This window comes from Daldinia decipiens (genome assembly GCF_022478715.1).
Source record: "Daldinia decipiens strain CBS 113046 unplaced genomic scaffold F4813scaffold_26, whole genome shotgun sequence".
In the NCBI taxonomy this organism is placed as follows: Eukaryota; Fungi; Ascomycota; class Sordariomycetes; order Xylariales; family Hypoxylaceae; genus Daldinia; species Daldinia decipiens.
In genome coordinates, this window is record NW_026054569.1 from 213743 (window position 1) to 235326 (window position 21584).

The window sequence follows — 21584 nt, forward strand, 5'->3', positions numbered from 1 at the left end:
TCTCTAAAAGATATATATACCAATAGTCTCGGTTTAGGTCCTACATCTTATTATTATTTTCTAATATAGTTGGTTTTCCTCTGTGCCTGCTCGTAGTGATATCTAATGCTGCTTGTTATCGAGCAAGAAGACGACATTGTCTATTTGACGAGCTATCCAGATGGTAGGTATACTTCTCAGTCAACTTTCAATGAAAGCTATTCCTAAACAGAAATATACAACACTAATAGTCTAACACCAGTAGTCTATTTTACTTCAAGTGCCCAAAGTGTCTAGGTTAGGTTAAAGATCTCATTCTATTATCAAGCTCCTCATTACATATTATGTAAGAACAATCTTGACTCAGATAAGTCTAGCTACGCTGCCGAAAAAGCGCTTTATTTATTTTGCAGGGTTTAAATTATATCATCCACTTGCTAGGTAGTTTTCCTAGAGTACTATTAAACAATGGACCAGCTTGCTTCACTAACCCAGGCTAGGTATAAGTCAAATTAGGCACTAAGGCAAAAAGCAGCTTGGGTGAGGATGACCACGCGTGTAACACGTCAACCAACTTCATTAGTTAAGTACCTAATGCAAAAAAATTTCTGGCGATACTTGAGCTGTATATAGTTTCCAAATGGTGACACCGAGAGAAGTGTAAGGATTGGTAAGGAGTACGACTCTAGCGGACGTGAAAAATGCGGAATGCCGTCCCGACCCATGCTCCGGGATCTACCCCTTATCATGTCCCCGAAACCCGACGTGTTACTGTATTAGAGACCTACCCACTTCACGTCACGAACACGATCGAGTTACCTCGGCCAGTCGATCTGAGACATTCATCTCTTTTCCTTTCTTCTTAAGCCACGCAGTCATCTGCAGTATCACTGTGCTATCTTACAGTCGAATTAGAAATGAACATGAAGAGAGCTGTTGGACAAAATACCAGCCAGAAGTTAATCTTGGCACTGTGATCGACGTTTTGATAATATCTTGGTCTCAAACTCCATGTTTACCCAGTAACTCTCTAAAAACATTATCATCTAGTTCTAATATCTGAAAATGGCATGTAAGTATAGACTTAAACTATCTCAATCATTCATAGCTATAATCAATACTGATCAATTCTAGTTCCTATAGCCGCGGCCGCTGCGGGTAGCGTTGCCCTCGCGGCCTACATGGACGCTCGCTTTCATATAATGAACGATTTAGCTCAGGGAAGCAATAAGCTGCGCGCTGCTTTCCTGTTAAGGCACATCGCTCAGGAAGCTCGGAAAGGAAAGCTGCTCCTCTACCATACCTTTGAGGATCGCGCCAATACCCCCATGGGTGATCTTACCTTCCTCATATTCGAGGGTCGTGAGTGGACCTTTCGTGAATTCTACCAGGCCCTACAACCTGTTGGCAATTGGTTGCTCAAGGATCTGGGGATTAAGAAGGGCGAGATGGTCGCGCTAAATGGCGGTAACAGTCCCGAGTATCTTCTACTCTGGTTCGCTCTGGAGGGAATTGGTGCCTCGGTGGCTTTCATAAATTACAACTTGACAGCCGAGTCGCTGATTCATTGCGTCAAGCTTAGTGGTGCTCGGTACATGCTTGCGGACTCAGACATCCGTCATCATATCTCCCCTGTTGAAGAAGAACTTACCTCAGCCGACATCCAGACAGTTTACTACAGCCCTTCATCTATAAGCGCTCTCACAGACACCGAGCCGCTTCCCGCCTCGCGCCGCGAAAATATAAAGCCCACCGATATAGCATCTCTTATCTACACATCCGGTACCACGGGCAAACCCAAAGGCACAGTCGTAAATCGGGGACGCTATGTGCTCCTAAAGCAAGCTGGAGGCAGCCTAGGCATCAAGCCCGGCGTTAGATTATACACCTGCCTTCCGCTTTACCACGCTTCCGCTCAGGGCCTCGCCTGCGCCTCATGTATCCATACAGGAAGCACGCTAGTCCTATCGCGCAAGTTCTCTCACAACAAGTTCTGGCCCGAGGTCCGCTCATCGAAAGCCTCGGTTATCCAATACGTAGGCGAATTGTGTAGGTATCTGCTAAACGCGCCGCCAAGCCCTCTCGACACCGACAACAACGTCCGTCTAGCATACGGTAACGGTCTGCGGCCGGATATATGGGAGACGTTCCGGGAGCGCTTCGGCATTGAAGTCATCTATGAGTTTTACGCCTCGACGGATGGAGTCGGATTGATTAGCAACTCGAGCCGGAACGAGTACTCGCGGGGCGCGATAGCTATAAGAGGTCCGCTATGGCATTTGATCAACGGCGGCAGCGAAGCGCGCGTGCACATCGATCCGGACACGCAGGATATTGTGCGAGACGCAAAAGGCTTCGCGATTCGATGCAAGACCGATGAGCCGGGAGAGACCATCCACCGCATCGATCCCGCGAGGACTGCAACGCCAGTGTACCACGGCAACCCGGAAGCCGGTCAGAAGCGGTTAGTCGCAGACGTGTTCAGCAAGGGGGACCTGTGGTTCCGAACGGGCGACGCGATGCGCATAGACGCGGAGGGCCGGTTATTTTTTGCGGACCGCCTTGGCGACACGTTCCGCTGGCGCTCGGAGAACGTGTCAACAACCGAAGTCGGCGACGTCGTAGGCGCATTCCCACAAGTTGCCGAGGCGAGCGTGTACGGCGTCCTAGTTCCCAACGCAGACGGGCGAGCTGGATGCGCGGCTATCGTTGCAGCGGAGGGGACGTCTATCAAGGCTGAGGATATAGCCAGTGGAAAGGGTTTAGATCTAAAGGGGCTGGCGGAACATTGTCATGCGAATCTCCCGCGGTACGCGGTGCCGGTATTTCTAAGAATCGTCAAGCAGCTCGAGTACACGGGAACAATGAAGGTCCAGAAGGGACGTCTGAGGTCCGAGGGGATCGATCCGGAGGCCATTGAGAAGGCGGCGAAGGAAAATGGGGAAGAAGCCGATGCGATTTATTGGCTGTCTCCTGGCGAGAAGACATATGTTCCATTCAGGGGCAAAGACTTTGAGGAGCTTAAGGGTGGTAAAGTCCAACTTTGATCGTATAACTATTGTATCTATATTGCACTATAATCGAGATTTTTGTAGTAAGATAAGTAAGCCTGCCCTTCCTAGGCGTAAGGGCAGTATCATGACGTATTAATGGTGTTGAAGGCGAACAATTTTCTAGCATAATACATTCTATCGTCCTCCTTGAGGAATCAGATACTGGGGCCCGGTTACGTTAGGTTAGGTACCTTAGGCATAATGTATGTAGCCAGGCTTTTCGGTTAGACGAAGCCCTTCATAGAATAGAACGTTCGGTGGCAAGACAAACACTTCGTTTATTTTATTGGTGACTTAGGTATAAGGTATAAGGTATAAAAGGATTGTGTGGATATCCTAGTGGCAGGGAGCATGAACACCACTACAGCTCTACCCCAGGGTCGAAAGGTAAATTATAGCGTCCAATAAACCTTGACCCCGACTTTTTTGACGCTGTTCGTCCATCCCGGAAATCTTGCATGACCCCAAACAGTGATCATATCCCCAAATTTCAAGTTCCTAACGAACTCACCGTTACCCGTGCCTGATCCCCGACCAATTTCATTTAGGCGTTCCGTCTCCAAGGATTCCGGATCAATGTTGTCATCCCAGGCCCACTCGACGTGGTGGTGTTGTAATTCACCTACGGCGTGTTTGTTGCGCTGAATCTCGCGGTTCTTATCACCAAGCAAATCATGATAATACCGTGGACCACCAGTGCCGCCTTGGTCATGTACCACTGAGGGCCAAATCGGGCGTATCGCGCATGTTGGGATATCTAAACCATTTGAGTCATCGTTGTTTTTCCGATCTGGACAATCCGGCAGGCCTATTGTATGGTTAAGTAAGCAACGCAGGTTACGTCTCCAATGTGGCTTAGAATTTCTCTCACATTCGTTGTTCTTATCGAAGCGCTCTAACCCCGCCTCAAACCACGTAAAGGAGCTGCGATAAGTGCCATGATCGTCGTGATGGCTACTCCAACCCTGGTCGCAACTCTCAATATCGAAAACAACTTTTCGAAATGGATGCTCTAATGTGGGCAGAGGACCCTCTGCAAGTTTTTGCAGATCAGACTGAGGGTATTCCTCCTCGAGCTGCTTAGGAGTAGCTTCTACTCTCCACAGATCTTGGCTAGAAGGTAACCATTTAGTAAGCCCAAGCGGCTTGGTGCGAAGCTATAGTCACACACACATCAGCTGAGAACAAGATAAAGTTAAAATTCTTATGAAGCCTTACTGACCAGAAATTGGGTTTCTCCTTCACGTGCACCATGGATGGAGATCCGACCCGACTCGGAATCGTCATGATCGATGATGGTGGAACAACAAACCCAATACTCGGCATTGTCTAAGATCATATCGACAAGTTCGAGAGGTAGATTCCTAGCCTTTACCAAAATATCTTTCACCTCGGTTATATCTTCTGGCGTGACCTCATAGGTGCTTGTGAAGATTCGCGGCTTTTCACGTGGAGGCTGGTGTCGATTCAAGTTTGGTATCAGAGGCCGTCTCCTTCCCCTAGGGTTAAACATGATGGGCGGGTTTGGAGTATCCATAGTTCTATTACGAATACTGAGGAGTTGAGAGCTAAAGACTATTGAAATTAAGAGAAATAAGATAACGTCAACAAGGTCAAACATGTTGATCAAAGAAAGAAGGAGGGGTTAATAAAGTTAATAAAGCGGTTCAGTACCTGCCCTACCGCAGCCTGGAATAAGTGGAGATGGCAGAAGTACAGCTATAAAAAACTGGAACCTTTCGTGGTTAATAGGTAATTGAGCATCTAAATACCTACGTCAAGTTTCTCGGCGAACTAACATATTTATGTCACTAGGTACCTAAGAAATAGGATAATTGTTGTACAGGTCATTTTAATATTTGATTATTACATGTACGGCGTAATGCATTGCCTACATGCATGATAGGTACATCCTACATCCAACCAGGTTTCTTCCATTCGGTTCTCATACCTCTTGGTAACACAAACTTCTTATGTCAGGCAAATCAATCTCACGATAAATGCTACCAAGAGGCGTAGGCATTACGTATGCCATTTCGTGACATCATAAGTTTTTGAAGGCATGTATTTCTCTTATCGATTATGTATACTAGCGCTTATAGCTTAAAATTCGGGGGAAGCGGGGTGATTCCATGTTCTAGAAGTCCAACTAGTTTAAAGAAGAAAAAAAAACACGTGAGATAGCACTATTCAATTTACGCAAGCTAAGCTCTAATTTCTTCAAACTTGGATCATGGATCTTAAACCGATATCGAAGCAGCTTGTCCATTCTGGGCTTCTATACCTCCCTGCTATTCAATAAGTCATCATGAGAATCCGAGGTCATAGCGCGGCAGACCTGCGACGCGCCTCTACCATTCTACAGCCCATCATCAACGCGCGACCTCCCACCTTCTTACTCCGAACTCGGCCTTCGCCATTAGCATCACTCAGAACTCCCTCTCTACAGTATGGCACGCGACTGCTGCATTCTCAGCCTCCTAGGCGTGCTAGCACAAGCCAAGGAGAAGCCTCCAACCCTGCTATGGCATTTCCTTGCCTCGATGCGATAGAGACACGATCGGCGACGTTAGAGGCGAAATCTCTCTCGACGGGGCCAGAACCCGCATATACTACCGGAGCCACCGAGGTATTCCATTGCGAAGATCCTCTCTCGTTAGACTGGGGAGGGACACTACCGAAGTTCGATATCGCCTACGAAACATGGGGAAAACTAAACTCAGACAAGTCCAATGTGATATTACTACATACGGGTCTATCCGCTTCGTCGCATGCCCACTCGACCGAAAGCAACCTTCAACCTGGATGGTGGGAGAAGTTTATCGGTCCAGGGGCCTGCCTCGACACGGATAAGTATTTCGTGATATGTACAAATGTCATTGGAGGCTGTTTCGGATCCACTGGGCCAAGCAGCATTGATCCTGCTGACGGTCGGAGATATGCCACTCGGTTTCCAATACTTACGATGGAGGATATGGTGAGGGCACAGTTCCGGCTTTTAGATCATCTAGGCGTCGAGAAACTATACGCAAGTGTCGGATCTAGTATGGGAGGAATGCAGTCGCTGGCAGCCGGTGTATTGTTTCCTTCAAGGGTGAGCCGTATAGTATCCATCAGCGGCTGCGCACGAAGCCATCCCTACAGTGTTGCAATGCGCCACACGCAGCGCCAAGTACTCATGATGGACCCTAACTGGAATCGCGGGTTTTATTATGGCAAAGTCCCGCCGCACGCCGGAATGAAGTTAGCCAGAGAGATCGCCACGGTGACATATCGGTCCGGGCCCGAGTGGGAGCAACGGTTTGGTCGTAGGAGAGCTGATCCGACAAAGCCGCCTGCATTATGTCCGGACTTCTTAATTGAGACATATTTAGACCATGCGGGCGAGAAGTTTTGTCTGACATATGACCCAAACAGCCTCCTATATGTCAGCAAGGCCATGGATCTGTTTGACTTAGGTCTTGAAAATCAACAAGCAGCCACCCAACGACGAGCCGAGCGTGAGAGGCTCATTCAGTCTGGGTCATCCTCCAAAACAAATGACCGGTATTGTAGCCTCACATTACCCGACTTGCCGTATTCTGAGCAGCCTGGAACATACGTGGATGATTCCAACTCACCTATACCAGGCGACTCCCGTCCCCCTCAAGATCTAATTGAAGGTTTATCGCCGCTGAGGGATATCCCGACTCTGGTGATGGGCGTAGCAAGCGACATCTTATTTCCCGCTTGGCAACAACGAGAAGTTGCTAATGCTATCCGCCTCACCGGCAATAGAAACGTAACGCATGTAGAACTGAGCGAGGAACAGAGTCTGTTTGGCCACGACACATTCTTGCTGGATCTGAAAAACGTTGGGGGTAATATTCAAAACTTCTTAGGGTAGAACAAGAAGCGAGACGTCTACTAATAGATCGCCTTGTGCTTGGCGCGGACTTACGTCACGCTCGGGTTCCGGGTTTGCATACGATAGCGCAGAGGTTTTCAAGGAGACAAAGCATACATGGCCAAGAATGCCAGTGCGTTACACCGTGTCTGCCCAAATCTATATATATCTACATATATACGTAAGGTAGGTTGGTGTAATAATAGATGTGTAATATTTGTGTTGTCACAAATCTTAAACCCCAGGTATTTAGGATTGTGATGAAAACAATAGCCCATTTTTAATACGTACAGGAAGAAGCAAGTCGGCGGGTTAATAGATCTCACCAATAAGTAATAAGATCCAAAAGGTGCAATACAACCAACTTCCATCAGTACTACATATAATTATGAGTAATCATATTGATACATAGGTAGGCTAGGTTTCTTGCCTTGTACAAATTATTGACGCATTAACAGATGATCGTGAAAAGTACCTACCGTGTATTAACTTGTGAACAGGTATAAGTGGTCTGATCTCTACCTACATTACGTACATAATGTAGTCTCCCCCCAGTCATAAACGTCTCCTTCCTAAATTCCACATGTCGATTCCATATTCACCTCATTCTTCTTTATTACATGAGAGAATATTTATAACCCGAACCCTAATAATGAGGCGAGGCCTTAAGGTTCTACGCAAACTGCTATATCGGCTTCACTAACATCGGACTTTCCAATAACATACATTACACGACCTCTTAAGTATCTAGGTAACTTGCTCAGTCTGGTGATCCCTTTCTGCGTCTATAGCGCCATCATTAGTACAGTAAAAAGGTTTAGCGGATCATATCTTCCAGAAAGAAATCTTGCCAGGCGCTTCGTCTTACAAATATACCCTCAAAGTCTTGCACTTATTCTAAATCCAAGTTACTACCGTATCATATCACACCATTTCAATTTAGTCACACTTCTCTTTCTATAGTATCGATCACTCTTCCTCCTCAAGCAATCAAAATGACCACTGTCGATGTATTTGCTGTCGGCAGTAGCAGAGCCGCGCAGCTTCAACACATAAATTACCATAACAGATTTACTATCGCTACCCTTGGGGTCAAGAGCCGAAATCTTAAACGGGTTGTAACATCTGAGGATGGTTCAGAGTGTAAAGACCTCCTTAAAAAGGGAAGAGCCTATCTACAATGGCTAGATACTATTGAGATGACTCCTGAGATTAAGGAGAAGACCACTACACCCAAAATGCTCCAACTAATTATAAACAACCCGGCCCTATTCTACCCCGAAGACATGAAGAATAGTGCTGGGGATTTGTATGAAAAATGGGAGTCTGAGAACTGGGGTGCGGATGAAGTAGCCTCGGAGGACGCAGCCGAAGAGGAGGTGATTCCTGAAGATGGAGAGGAAGTTCCCATCATTCAAAGCCAGCTACCACCACCAAGCCACCCCATTTATGGGGAACACGGCATCATGCATGGGATTGTGGTCGCTCGTGGCCCCAAAGGTAGAGTATCCTACCAGCTGAACCCACGTGTACCTAAGAGATCAGCCAAGGTGTTTGGGCATAACAACATTCCCGTCGGAGCTTGGTTTGCTAACCAGCTTGTTGCGCTTCATCGTGGTGCCCACGGCGCGCGAATGGGAGGTATTGCCGGGTAAGTGGCATTACAAATTTGTTACCCCTATTCTTGCCTTCTCTTGGGAATCGAGATTTCTTGATTAATCTAGCTAGCTAAATGTTCTCATGGTTTTCTCGATGACCATCCGAAGAGGCAATCACTGATAATCATCAAAGCTCTACTGAAGCAGGTACTTATTCTATCGTGGTTTCTAATGTATACGACGACCTCGACGACGACCAAGGTGACATACTCTACTACTCTGGCTCAAACAGCCACAAAAATGAAGACCCTTTTCAGTCAGTACCGTCCAGCGCTGGGACGAAGGCTCTAAAGGCTTCGCTACAAACAAGACATCCCGTACGCGTCTTACGTTCCGGTGGGCCCCATTCCTCCAACAGCAATCGCTGGCTCCCTGAGTGTGGTATCCGATACGACGGGCTCTACCAAGTTGTCGGTTGGCGAGAGCGTAAGAACAAAAAAGGTAAGAATCCATGGTGCAATAAGGATGCAGCTAACTTTCGGATAGGTGGACTCTATGAGCAGTTTCGACTATGTAGAGAGCCCGGCCAACCGCCCCTGGAAGATATCCTTCGTACGTCACCGACAGCTCAGCAAAAACGCGACTTGAATAGATTCCAGCAAGGGTATTAAACAAAAACCTGATGCCCACTGGTACAACCTGAAGTTATCATGATAGGAGTTTTCTACTGCCGGATATACTTTCGCAATAAGCTCGAACACAAGATCTCGCTTGTACGATGATGCTGCTAAGTCGTTATATGTATCGCTCCCTCGTTATCATTTGGGGCTTAATTTCCTATTCAAAGATATAGCTTCCAGTCTTGCTGATATACGATGGCATTTTTGGTGGCGTGTGAGGAAAGGGAATTGGTGTTAAAGTCAGGATTGTGTGCTACTAGGCCGAATTCATGAGTTTGAGTGATCACCAGAGTTTCCAATCTGACTCAATAGACTTTATGCAATATGCAACTTTGGTATTATAACATTTCCCCTTCAGCTGACAAGCATAATTGTATGAAAATTATATCCGTGGGCGTCCATGATAGCACCATCCAAAAACAGTAACTCCGTATTCCATCCCCGAGAGCTACTACCGTCCTCCGGTCAATCGCCGCTAATCCCGTCAATCCGTTCATGTTCTTACTCGTGTCATCTGCAGAGCAGCGGAAATAATGCCACCCGCCGCCACAACTACACGGTATTAAGAAACCCCATGTGGAAACAACTACTAGACACTCACGTATAACTAGAAAGCATAGCTTGATTATGAAGCATAAAGTTTTCAAGGTGGGCGGCGAAATTGGTCGCGTATGTGTACCTAAATCAGCTTACGGAAGCTCCTGATTACAAAATGTGATGCTATGACAAACCCTATGTCTTTTGCCTAGGTCTATTAACCTGTCACATGACATGACGGTGAATTACAACATCCAATATTGTGTAGGAAGAGGGGAGAAGGGGGTAGGGTAATAACCTGCTAAAAGTAGATAAATGCGAAGGCCGCCACCGAGATGAAGACCATAGCTCACGTCAAACTTCTCAGAGTCGAGACAGCAGCAAACTCGGAATCACAACCCCTTTATCCAGATATACAAACCTACGAAACAATACCACAATGGCCAAATACAACAAGCTCGCTGGCAAGCACATCCTTGTCATCGGCGGCAGTAATGGCATTGGCCGCGGGGTAGTCGAGGGCTCTATCGAAGCCGGAGCCCGCGTCACGCTGTCTGGCTCCTCGCCCAAGTCCGCCGCGACATCCCTGGCCGAAATCAAGGCCGCATACCCTACCGCACAAGTAGCAGGGATCTCCTGCGACCTATCTAAGGACTCTGTAGAAGAAGACCTAGAAGCACTGTTCATCGAAGCTGAAAAAGCGCAACCCATCGATCATGTCGTTCTCACGGCAGGAGATGCGCTGCTGGTCGCGGACGTGCAGGACATCACGCTGGAGAAGATCCGGCAGGTAGCGCATTTCCGCATGGAACTGCCCTTGCTGTTGGGCAAAGTGGCGGCGCGCCATCTCGCCAAGAGTAACGAGTGCAGCCTGACCATCTCCACGGGAGGCATTGCCGACCAGCCGAACCCCGGGTGGAGCATGATCGCGTACGTAGCGGCAGGTCTGACGGGGCTCGCGCGCAACTTGGCCGTCGATCTCAAGCCCGTTCGTGTCAACGCCGTTGAACCGGGGTTCGTGATCACGGGACTATGGGGGGCGATGGGGCTGACGGCGGAGCAGTTGGAGGGACAGGCTAGGGCTGTCGCGGAGAAGGTCCCGACGGGTAGGGCGGCGACGGTGGAGGATGTGGCGGAGGCGTATTTGTATTTGATGAAGGATAGGAATGCGACGGGGGAGATTGTGAAGACGAGGAGTGGTAGTAATTTGGTTTAGGGTGCTGTGCTATGAGGCTTTGGGGCTTGTCTAAGGGAAAGGGGTAGGGTATACTCCTGCAAGCTACCCGTTACGATTCACCAGTTGTTTCTTGAATGCCTACCTAACCTAACCTAACCTAACCTGAGGTATTGGCTCTGGCTTATAGCATCCATTCCACCCCCTTTTAGCCTCCTTAATACCTATTGACTTGGCAACAAATTTAGAGACAGCAGGGTAGCTACCATGCTCCTGAAGTGAGCGGTATCTTGATGAGACTATTTACGTTCGGCCATAGGCGTCAGCCTTTCCAGAGGTCTTGAGTAGTAAGGCTAAGTTAGCTATGTTTGTTCGTATAAAAGGCTATAAGTCAAGATTCACCTCTTCATATGTTCAAATGACGGAAGAACAATATGATAAAAGAAAACCACCTACCAGATCTACTTTCCTTCGTGCATTTCAGTCTACCCAGCCAAACATCTGTAAGCAGTGCACACATTCAGAATGGATTGCATTCAGATAGGCAAAGCATTGCGAAAAGTAGCATTAACTAAAAGAAATTATCCTATGCACAACTGAAGCCCTTTCAGAGGTAAGTAGAGGTAAGTACCTAATTGGAAGAATCAATGACCCCCACGACAAGAAAAAGATTTCAAGAAAAATTAATGCTTGGTAAGTTAGCAATTATCCATGTGCAATAATAAAACCAAGCCAAAAATTAAACTCCGGTACGGGGAATCGAACCCCGAGCTCCTCGGTGAAAACGAGGTATGTTAGCCGTTACACTATACCGGATATGACTTGCGATGCGATGCGATGTTGCATGCCAAAGGTTTAACAAATTGTATTTATATAGCGGATTGCTTTTGTTGTGAATTCGGCAAAAGGCCGGCAGTAGCCCTAGCATCCTGACAAGGTTGCTAGTCACACAGCCGCATGCCACTAGACAAAGAACATCTAGGCGTAAGTTCAGCTAGTTATGTATACTTAAGGTAAAGTTGTTGTCGCAAGATTAGATAGAAATACTTGAGAAGGAATTAATAAAGCTTCCTTAAAACCAAGAATCATCATCTTAAAAGGAAACTCTTATGCTGATAAACGAAATATGCTGAAATCCCGATTCCTTCTGTGTGGCGCTACCCCTTAGTTTCTTATATGCGAATGTTAAAAGAAAGCGTATTGATGTCTTGAACGGAATAGACGTCATCCTAGAATTCAAGGTACAATACAATTACAAGGCAGACAGCTAGGCACGCATATATGCCTCGGTAGGTAGCTTTGAAAAATATATATAGGTAGATATTTCACCATCAAATCTTACAACAACTAAAATTGAAATGCGCATTACATTTAGTAAAGCATCTCAACTTTCAGCAGCGAGATTCCCATATCAATCAACTCATCGCCGAATAATCCCAAGTGAGATACTTATTAGACGCACAATGGCGACGATAACACTCATCAAGCCCGACATACCAGACATACCAGTCAAGCTCCCCGAGGGCCTCCCTGAAGAGAAACTCCTTGGGTTTTCACCTTTTAATGTAAGGTAACTTTTTCTTATTGCTCTTATTTATAATTTGTATTAACTACTTCGTGCCTAATTACCTATGAACTAAAATACTAATGAGTGAACAAAAGAATTGGCTCGCCACCCTAACCCATTCCCTCTCGCTCCAGCACACCAATGCCGCGCACCCCTTCCACCAGGACCCGTACGCCCTGCGCGGCATCACAATCCAAAGCTTCGACCTGTTCGGCCGGGCTCCGCGTCAGCGCCTCGGATTCTTGAAATTTATTGCCGACATTAAGAACAGTGCCGGCGAGACCTTGCCGGGTAGCGTATTCCTGCGCGGCGCGAGCGTCGCCATGCTTGTCATGCTAGTACCAGACGACGTTCCAGCGGGTCACGAAGATGATGAGCGGTACGTAGTGTTGACGGTTCAGGCCCGCATTCCGGCCGGTAGTCTCGCATTTGTTGAGTTGCCTGCGGGCATGGTGGACGAGGGGGGCACCTTCGCGGGAACCGCGGCGCAGGAGATCAAAGAAGAACTTGGACTTGAGATTCGCGCTTCGGAACTACGGTGCCTGAGCGACTTGGTTGCTACTACCGGTTCCATCGAAAGCAAAGCAAATGAAGATACAAATAGAGATGAGAATGGAGGCGAGGGTGAAGGCGACGAGAACCTGCCTCAAGCTATGTATCCCTCAGCTGGTGGATGCGATGAGCATATTCCGATATTTATGCATGAGCGGCGGGTGCCGCGTGAAACCCTTCAAGAATGGACCGGCAAACTGACAGGGCTCCGGGATCACGGGGAGATGATCACACTTAAGTTAGTCCCAATGAGAGATCTGTGGAGAGAGGGCGCGCGCGACGCGAAATGCCTTGCTGCGGTGGCGCTATGGGAAGGACTACGGAGGGAAGGTAAACTGTAAGGCATGATTAAGGCGTTCTAGGTATGGAGGCGTTTATGGGAAGTTCTGGATCTGGCCAAGTAGAGCAGCACGGCATTTCATAGTTGGTGGCCTGGAAGTGGCTTAAGAGAATAATGAGAAAACACCCACTGCTACGGAGGCCGTGAGGCCGCGTAGCAGAAAAATTAATATTACCTGTATTTCTCATACTTGGCAGTATCTCTGAGTAATGCCTCCACCTTCTCCACCGTGGCCGCATCGTATACCTCTTCAGGCCTCTCAGTTCCTCGCAGAACCTGTTTGTCGTGTCTTGTGCTCTCTTCCTTGGTCATGCAAACGAGGTCCGAAAGTTTGACGTTCGATGACTTCTGCTCGTCGGTGCCCTCCCCAATCCTTATCAGTATGGAGTCCGCTGGTCTTCGCCACCTCACTAAAGTTAGACGAGTTGTGAGTCCGCTTATGGCGCTTCGGCTCTTAAATATCTCTTCGACTAGAAACGCCATGTCTCCTGTTGTGATGGGTATTTTTAGGCCCAGGGTGATGCTGGGGTCACCGCCGGTCATGTAGCGGAGGAGTTTCTCTTCCCCTCCCTGGACTGCAGCAAGGAGACCCTCGTACATTTTCTCGCGACCTTTTGCCGGAACATAGTCGAGTGGATATCCTAGGTAAATATTAGTCCGTATATAGAAAAACATAATATGGTAAGAGGTACTTACCAGTGAGAGAGAGTATGACATGGTTTGCTGCTGTGTATCCAAACACGGCTGGCATGGTGCCCAAAACTGGCAGTATCCGCACTCTGAAATCTGGCAGCACTCCTAGATCACCTACTTTACCCTTCTGAAATTCGTCCTCGGGAAGTGGGAGCAACTCAGCCTTTCCTTCGCCTGACTTCTCTGTCGAGTACACGGTTGGGATTCCCTTGGTGACTCCAAGCAGTTTTAGGCGTCGCCGAGTAGATCTCGACAGACCGTCGTCGGTACTAGTTCCGATATCACCCACGATAATCCGAGTTGGATCGCTCTTACACCCTGCTCCCATGGATGATATTACCGGCAAGTTATGATCGTGGCAGTATTTTAGCAAGGCAACTTTGGTATCGATGTTGTCGATCGCATCTATAACATAATCAGGCTTTTGTCCGTTCTCCCACGAGTCCAGCAGTCTATCAGCTGCTTGGTCCCAAAATTTTTCCTGCCGTATATCAAAATGTACCCATGGAGTTATAGCTAAAAGCCGTCGCTTTAGACATTGAACCTTGGGTGTGCCTACGTCGGCCAGCGTCGCAACGGCGTGACGGTTTAGTGAGCTTAGCGTTACCTGGTCGAAATCGATCAAGCGAATCTTGGAGACACCCGATCGTGCTAGAGCTGCCGTGCAGTGAGAGCCCACACCTCCACAGCCAACTATTATAACGAAAGCATTTCGTAGTTTGCCGAGACCCTCCGGTGTGAGGAAGACGCGGTTACGTGCAAGCTGTTCGAGTATCAGTTCGTCGTCGTAGTCGCCAGCTTGTGCCCGTTTCGCGAGTAGCTGATTTCGGAGATCTTCTTTATCGGTTGTCGAGGTGCCGCCAAAGCTGGTAATCTACCTTGCGCTAGTCAGTATACAATTACTACAAGTAAATGCCATAAGTAGACCACAGATGTCAAAGGTGGGTAGGAGGTAGTTTAGGTATTCGAGAGAACAACTCTCACCTTTCCCTCATCAAGCGACGAAGGGATCGATTCTTTAAGCTGATTGATGCGCTCCTTTCTCTGTAAACGTTGGTATCCTAGGATTGTCCCCGCGACGACAGCTCCAGAAGCAATGGCTGTTGCGGCTAGCTGAACCTTGGAATTGACTGTCGTCCGCTCCAAGAATGATGCCATTTTGCTCTCGTGTGATTCTCTTTAGATTATTTAGGAGCTGCTCCAAGCTAAATCAGGTATTAATTCCAAGTGCTACAGTGCCTGACCTATCTTTACATCCATTTTAGTCAAATGATATATATCAGAAGATGCCTATATTGCATTAGGTTAGGTGCATCCGATCGACGTCAAAGTTGAAAAATAATTTTTGGCGTTGAGAAAAATTACAATGACGAAATCTCGGCGCAGGTACAAACTTAATATCCCTATCCCATTAGCGGGTTGGCGGGGTCAGAGAAAACCCACATATACACGCCTATACATCTTAAACTTTGTACTAGGTTAACTAGTAGGTTAGTTAACTACATGTAGTAAAAAGTTTGAACATCACGGAAGCACCTTCACCTTGGCAACTTCAATTATACCTTGATGGCCTGCCAAGAAGACCAAGAAGACCAAGAATAGGTATCCAAGCCAGACTCGCATACAAATATAGAGTGTCAAGTTTCCAATTTTGAGCTTAATATAACAGCAAGCGCCTTCAACTTTTAAGTCTAGTTAACTTCAAATTACTCATCTTTGCAGTCCTCTTTTACAACTACATTTCCATATAATCCTTTATACAAGCCTATATATTGTGTATTTTAATACAGATCCAAGCGAATCTTCTTAAAATCAAGGGTATCGCCAAGTATCTTTACAATGCAATCCGAAATTCCATGAGATGAAACCTATCCCCCCAAGACCCTTCCCATTACCTGACCCATCGTCTCCGGGCTACAGTAGAATTCCCGGGAGCAGAGGGAGCTGCAGCGGTTGCGGCTGTCGCAAGCAGGTTCACCTCGCCAAGGTTGTTCTGAGGGTAGCGGGAGTTGAATCCAACAACATCACGTACTGCCTGGAAGGTCGTCTTAGACAGCCGGAGCTTTTCGGTCGCTACAGACCAGGCGACACCCTCGGAACAGGGCGGGGTCGTGAGAGAGCCGGAATACCGTTGGAAGCTACCCGCCAGCAGCTGCGTGACCAATTCCGACATAACCAGAGGCTGAGTCTTCGTCGAGGTACCGGGTGTGGCAATTTCTCCGATAGAAGAGAAGATGGTTTCGAGTAGAGTCGACGAGGATCTTCGAGGGTGGAGATGAAGTTGAAGAACTGTCGGGGAGTCTACAATGTCGACGTAGATACCGATCACGGCAATTTCCTCCTCCTCCGTGGTGAATACCATGTGCATTTCCACTATTACATATGTTAGCTAAGTAACATGAATCCCGAATCCTAGGTACTATCTACTTACTCGGCAGGCTGACACCATTGTCAAGATGCTCGCTGGGGTGATGGAAATGGAATTGCTCTAGTGTGTAATTCTTTCCCTCGAGGACGAACGTCCCTCCGACATCTTTCATGACAACTTCCACTGTTGACCCGAGGTTCTCAAAGGTTGCACCTTCTGTAACGTCGGGAACGGTTAACTCGATGTCGGATGCCGGAATGAGGGTGAATTGTCCATCGGCCATATTGATTGGGGACTGGTTGCTGCCCGTCGAGCATAGTTCATTGGCAGCAGTGTCCAGCTGAGTCCAGAGAAGAGGTCCCACCGAGCCGGTATACCCAAATGTCGAGATCGGTACCTCCTCTCCTTCTGCTCTTCGGTCGAGATGTGTGTGGGAACCGCAAAACCCTAATACCGGCGTCACAGACGCGGCTAGGAAGAAAAATCGAGAAATGACTGACGGCATATCGACTAAACAACTGAGAAACGAATATCTTGAGTAAGAATGAAAGACTGAAATAATTAACGAGAGAAAATATTAAAATGCGAAAAGGCTCCCGGAGCGCAGCAAAGATATATCGTAAAGAAGCGAAGCGAAAAGAAAAAGAAGAGCGAAAAATTCCGAAAGACTGGTTCCCACCTCGGCCACATTTGAAGGATGATGAACATCGCCCCAATATATATTCAGTAGGATGGCAACCACTGAATAAAAATACTCTGCTTATTTCCTTGGCCGAAACTTCGGCCTCAAAGGGGTAGTCGATATTAGCATTGCAACAACATCGAGGATAGTAGGCTTGGATACTGAAACTACAGCGAGTATCCCATCACTCGAATCCGGACTTCACGGTGCTGCCTAAGGTACCCTATGGAGTTCGGGGTTCATCGAGCCGAGGAGAGTACACATCGTCAAGACCCCAGCGAGATAAGATGAGTCCTGAGCGTAATCCAGCTCCGAAATGACCAGCTGCCACAGTACCTCATGGGCGATAACATGAAATAGCCAAGCAGGCCAAGATTCAATTTACGACAATGTCTTACATGGAAAGACACGCAGGAGTTGCCAAGTGAGGCTTCTTTAGATGGCTAACTCCTGTAAAGAAAGACCCGGAAAGAATGGTTGGCGCCTGTCTCTCTTGGCCGACGTTTCGATGGCTTACTAGAGGCAGGTATGTATTGTAAGCGGATTCTCTGAGACCCTGTAAGCCTCCATAAGCATCTACTTTGGTAACCTACGTCGACCCTTACGTAGCTCCACCAATAGTAATGAGTCCAGAGGGATCACGCAGCACCTACATATTCGCACCGCTATGTATGTACCAACTTTTAGTTTGCACCGCAAGCGAGATTTCCAGGAATATCGAAAGCATTGATGCCCAGAACCCACGTGGTGTGTTGGAGTCAACAAAGCGTACAGAACGACGTCTCCCTTTCTATATTTCCCCTCGCGAGAGCTAATCAATTAGATTGGGCCGGCGAGGAAACGACAAAGAGAATTATCTGCTGGCAAATCAATCGCCAGTCAACGATTACTATTCTCACTACTCTACATACGTAGTAAAGCAAAAGACAATCTCATTTGATTGAATTTTCTAATGTATGATTACTCTAGCACCTACTCAGGACCATAAGCGGCTGACTGCCTGTTCTTGGATAATTATCAGGCCACTCCTACCCCTTTCGAAATCTTAGTGTTCTTGGCTCCGCAGCACAACTGTTGTTGGTTGGTGTGATAATATACCTGAAAATGCATTAAGAAGGTGAATTTGTAACCAGACACCCCCAAGAAGCACATGAGATCGGGATCTTATCTTTCTAATTACAGTAATATACATTCCTGTTTAAGATGCACATCATCACTCTTGTATTTTAGCAGTTCGCTTTAAGCATCTTTGCAATTCTGATGACCCCCGAAAGCACGAGTTTGGTAGTGCTATTTTCGCGAGCCAATGAGAACGACACATATTCTCCCCAGAGTCCCTGAATATTGGCATGTGATGTTCTAGACCATCTGCTTTTTATTGAGCACGATTTTCTGGGGAAGGACAAGGGTTTAGTAGCTTATTATTTATGTTAGCGCGCACTTTTACTTTTCGTCTCAAGTTGAGTGTTTGAAATCCTAGCGAACATCAAACATGACGATATTGTATCGAACCATTTAACAACCACTAAGTTGCGTGATCTTTATACATTTGCTACCTCCTAGCTACGACGACTTTTATTTATTTATTTTCACGCAAGTTCCACAGGCCAGTCAGAAAATAATTATATCAATAGCATAACAAAACATTAAGACACTCTGCTAACATGTTTTCCATGTTGCTGGGAATGTCAAAATAGCACAATTAACTCATGATAAACTGTCCAGAATACATACCCATGGTAAATCTGGGATGAAGCGTCTGGAATATGCCTACTTAGTTCAAGTCTTGTTTAGAGAAAGATTTGGTCGATTTCGCCGTAAAGTGTGCCTATTACATTAACAGGTACCAGCTAGTCAAATAAGAAAATGTAATCTTGGCTCCCGATGCCGACTTACCCGTATGTATGCTCGCCGGAGGGGGTGGACAGACTCTAGCCAAACTCTCCTATACATCCGTTGTCTCCATTGCAAGGCTAAGTCTAGATTCACTTGGCATCAAGGGGTAAGGGGAGTCGCCTACCATCACAGCTATTCTCCACAAGCTCAAGTTAAGATGACATAATAATATTTGGATTTCACTAGGTACCTCGCATATGATGAAAGCCGTTCGGAAATTAGGCCGCCATTACATAGTATGTGTTCTTGAAGCAAATAATAGATAGAGCATTGCTTCCCCCAGTTGACATTTTTTTTTACTTGGACGGACTACTAATAAAGACGCAGCTAACAGGTAACAGAATAATACCGTCATAGACCCAGCCTACTAGCCCAATAGTACATATAAACTATCAATACTCTCCGACAGAAGGCAAGTAGCATCCCTAATTAAACATATATACGCCTTATAAATTCTCCTAGTTACAAGTCATCTGGTGCTAGCACTTATAACTCAAACCAAGACTTCTCTTACTTACAAAGCATATAAACTAAACTTGCTACAAGTTTGTCGGTTTCGTTTTGAATACAATATCCTGTTTTATTCGAATATGTTCCCTGTGTCCTAAATTTGGAGAAAGACGTACTACATACGTAAGCGTCGAGAACTACACTGACTATATATGAGCCAAGCTGGATGGCCAGAATCCCGAGCAGTGAAACACTTAAGGGACCTCGTGGCTTTGTCTAGATGGTATGCTATTGTATGAGCCCGTGCTGGAGAGATTAGTAAGACCTCTCTCTCTCTCTCTCGCTCTCGCTCTCGCTCTCTGTACCTACTTACCTACTTACCTAAGGTAGAGGACCGGATCCATTTTGTCGCGAGGTGGAACTAAACAGTAGGGAAACAACTTCGTTGTTCCACAAGGAACTCTGATCCTACAAGAGTCTGTGTCTATACATACTGAACATATCATTTGTTCTAGATGTCTCATCTAGAATCCTGATACATTCCTACTTACACGATTAGACAAACCTCGCAACGCAATCAGCCCAACCAAGTAACTTCTAAAATAGAGACGAGCCATCAAACTATCGCTTTATCCAGATTATATTTACAGCCACAACTCCCAATACATTTTACGCGTTAGGGTAGTTCTTGTTAAAGTTAATCAACGACCCGTTAGACGTCTCGGCAATACCCCTATCAGCGAGGAACACACAGTACTTGGCGACATCTTTGGTCTTGATAGCCATCTCGGGCTTGAAATTCGCGGACACGCTCTGCGCGTAAGCCTCGGTGTTGAATCCGCCCAGTACCGTGAAACTGTCCTGTATGTTGGTGTCGATCATGCCGCCGAGCAGCAGCCCGATCGCGTAGATGCCCTTCGCTGCGTAGTAGCCGGCTGTGCTCTTTACTAGGGCGGCTACGCCGTGTTTGCTGACCTGGAGGTGAAACGCGTTAGTTACCTATATAAGTAAGGCATTGGGTTGGGCTTTCATGAGAGAAGGCGAGTTGTTGTTAGGGGGGATCGGGTCGAACGGCTTGGATAAGAAGAAAGAAAAAACATAAAAAATAATAATAATAATAATAAGGGGGGGAGGGTCGGGGGGGTAGACTAACTGCGTAAGCGACACCAGACGACATGCCGTGGTAGCTCGCCGTCGAGCCGATCTGGATGATGGTTCCGCCTGGTGGTGACTGCTTCTCCATGGCATTAACACCGGCCTTAAAGACGAGGAACGAACCGGTGAGGTTAAGGTTGATGATTCTATCCCAAGTCTCCTTGGTTACAGAACCGACGGGGTCAAACTTGTCCGTCATGCCGGCATTGCTGACGAGGATATCGAGGCGACCGAACTTGGCTACGACGTCGGCTACGAGCTTGGCCACGGCCTCTTCGTTCGTAATGTCCGTGTTAAAGGCGGCGAAGCGTCCTGTCTCTTGCAGCTCGGACCGAGCTAAAGCTAGTCGTTCCTCGTTGATGTCGCAGACGGCTACGTTAGCGCCGGCATCCAGGTAAGCCTTTGCTATCACTTTGCCCAGCCCGCCGCCTGCGCCGGTCACCAGGACTGTTGTTCCCTGCAGCGTAGTTGCCATTTTCTTCTCTTCGAATTCCGAATATATGAAGAGTTATTCCTTGTTTTTGCCCCACCTTGGCAATCTCCTTTGTCCAAACTTATAACAACTGATGGGATATGATGCTGTTTCTAGGTCTATTAAGTTAGGCTCGGAGTTGACGACACAATGTTTATATAAGGTAAACTACCCGAATGTGAGACTATGTTGGGCTCATTCGCTCCCGTTCGCGTATTCGGTTGCTCCCTTAGCTCCTCACGGGGCGGCGTCTAAGTGGCTTCTCGTATTCGTATAATATGTGCCAACCGGGCTTCCGGTGCCGGTTGGGGACCCCACAGTTGCATTGTATTCCGGAGTTTCTACAGGTAGACATATATGTACGTCCTCAAGTACCAGCGAGATACCCCATTAGTATTCACAAATCAAGACTATGAAAAGACTCAAGATATACCGTCTCAGGAATAGTACTAGGACTTCACAAGCCCATCTCTGTAATTTAGCTAAAGCATTAAGTCGATAT

At 47.0% G+C, this 21584-nt stretch overlaps 9 protein-coding genes and 1 non-coding gene across 10 annotated transcripts; 5 read left to right on the forward strand and 5 right to left on the reverse strand.

The window, feature by feature from the left end:
- The first annotated feature begins 765 nt into the window (after positions 1-765).
- Positions 766-3631, forward strand: F4813DRAFT_148883 (fatty acid transporter). The gene is made up of 2 exons (XM_049238929.1): positions 766-1051; positions 1114-3631. Exons 1-2 carry the CDS (start codon positions 1045-1047, stop codon positions 3024-3026), a joined length of 1920 nt encoding a protein of 639 aa, XP_049097887.1. The 5' UTR covers positions 766-1044; the 3' UTR covers positions 3027-3631.
- F4813DRAFT_148889 (uncharacterized protein) lies at positions 3226-5094 on the reverse strand. The gene is made up of 3 exons (XM_049238930.1): positions 4255-5094; positions 3904-4189; positions 3226-3840 (listed from the first exon to the last, which is right to left on the reverse strand). Exons 1-3 carry the CDS (start codon positions 4651-4653, stop codon positions 3425-3427), a joined length of 1101 nt encoding a protein of 366 aa, XP_049097888.1. The 5' UTR covers positions 4654-5094; the 3' UTR covers positions 3226-3424.
- Positions 5095-5117: 23 nt separating this feature from the next.
- F4813DRAFT_365750 (homoserine acetyltransferase) lies at positions 5118-7283 on the forward strand. The gene has a single exon (XM_049243956.1). The coding sequence runs from the start codon at positions 5341-5343 to the stop codon at positions 6916-6918; it is 1578 nt and encodes a 525-aa protein (XP_049097889.1). The 5' UTR covers positions 5118-5340; the 3' UTR covers positions 6919-7283.
- A 259-nt stretch (positions 7284-7542) lies between these two features.
- On the forward strand, positions 7543-9501 carry F4813DRAFT_365754 (PUA-like domain-containing protein). The gene is made up of 3 exons (XM_049243957.1): positions 7543-8569; positions 8710-9017; positions 9063-9501. The coding sequence occupies exons 1-3, from the start codon at positions 7914-7916 to the stop codon at positions 9185-9187; spliced, it is 1089 nt and encodes a 362-aa protein (XP_049097890.1). The 5' UTR covers positions 7543-7913; the 3' UTR covers positions 9188-9501.
- A 101-nt stretch (positions 9502-9602) lies between these two features.
- F4813DRAFT_365755 (NAD(P)-binding protein) lies at positions 9603-11129 on the forward strand. Its single transcript, XM_049243958.1, has 2 exons — positions 9603-9755; positions 9808-11129. The coding sequence occupies exon 2, from the start codon at positions 10173-10175 to the stop codon at positions 10947-10949; it is 777 nt and encodes a 258-aa protein (XP_049097891.1). The 5' UTR covers positions 9603-9755; positions 9808-10172; the 3' UTR covers positions 10950-11129.
- Positions 11130-11651: 522 nt separating this feature from the next.
- On the reverse strand, positions 11652-11723 carry F4813DRAFT_t102. Its single transcript has one exon. It is a non-coding gene; the product is annotated as a tRNA-Glu (tRNA).
- A 233-nt stretch (positions 11724-11956) lies between these two features.
- F4813DRAFT_149167 (uncharacterized protein) lies at positions 11957-13452 on the forward strand. The gene is made up of 3 exons (XM_049238936.1): positions 11957-12223; positions 12288-12472; positions 12570-13452. The coding sequence occupies exons 2-3, from the start codon at positions 12371-12373 to the stop codon at positions 13365-13367; spliced, it is 900 nt and encodes a 299-aa protein (XP_049097892.1). The 5' UTR covers positions 11957-12223; positions 12288-12370; the 3' UTR covers positions 13368-13452.
- On the reverse strand, positions 13453-15583 carry F4813DRAFT_149088 (ubiquitin-protein ligase molybdopterin-converting factor). Its single transcript, XM_049238935.1, has 3 exons — positions 15044-15583; positions 14063-14933; positions 13453-14007 (listed from the first exon to the last, which is right to left on the reverse strand). Exons 1-3 carry the CDS (start codon positions 15215-15217, stop codon positions 13538-13540), a joined length of 1515 nt encoding a protein of 504 aa, XP_049097893.1. The 5' UTR covers positions 15218-15583; the 3' UTR covers positions 13453-13537.
- On the reverse strand, positions 15584-17336 carry F4813DRAFT_149087 (carbonic anhydrase). Its single transcript, XM_049238934.1, has 2 exons — positions 16491-17336; positions 15584-16432 (listed from the first exon to the last, which is right to left on the reverse strand). Exons 1-2 carry the CDS (start codon positions 16930-16932, stop codon positions 15951-15953), a joined length of 924 nt encoding a protein of 307 aa, XP_049097894.1. The 5' UTR covers positions 16933-17336; the 3' UTR covers positions 15584-15950.
- Positions 17337-19647: 2311 nt separating this feature from the next.
- Positions 19648-21222, reverse strand: F4813DRAFT_148927 (NAD(P)-binding protein). Its single transcript, XM_049238931.1, has 2 exons — positions 20609-21222; positions 19648-20430 (listed from the first exon to the last, which is right to left on the reverse strand). The coding sequence occupies exons 1-2, from the start codon at positions 21083-21085 to the stop codon at positions 20125-20127; spliced, it is 783 nt and encodes a 260-aa protein (XP_049097895.1). The 5' UTR covers positions 21086-21222; the 3' UTR covers positions 19648-20124.
- Between the last annotated feature and the right edge of the window lie 362 nt (positions 21223-21584).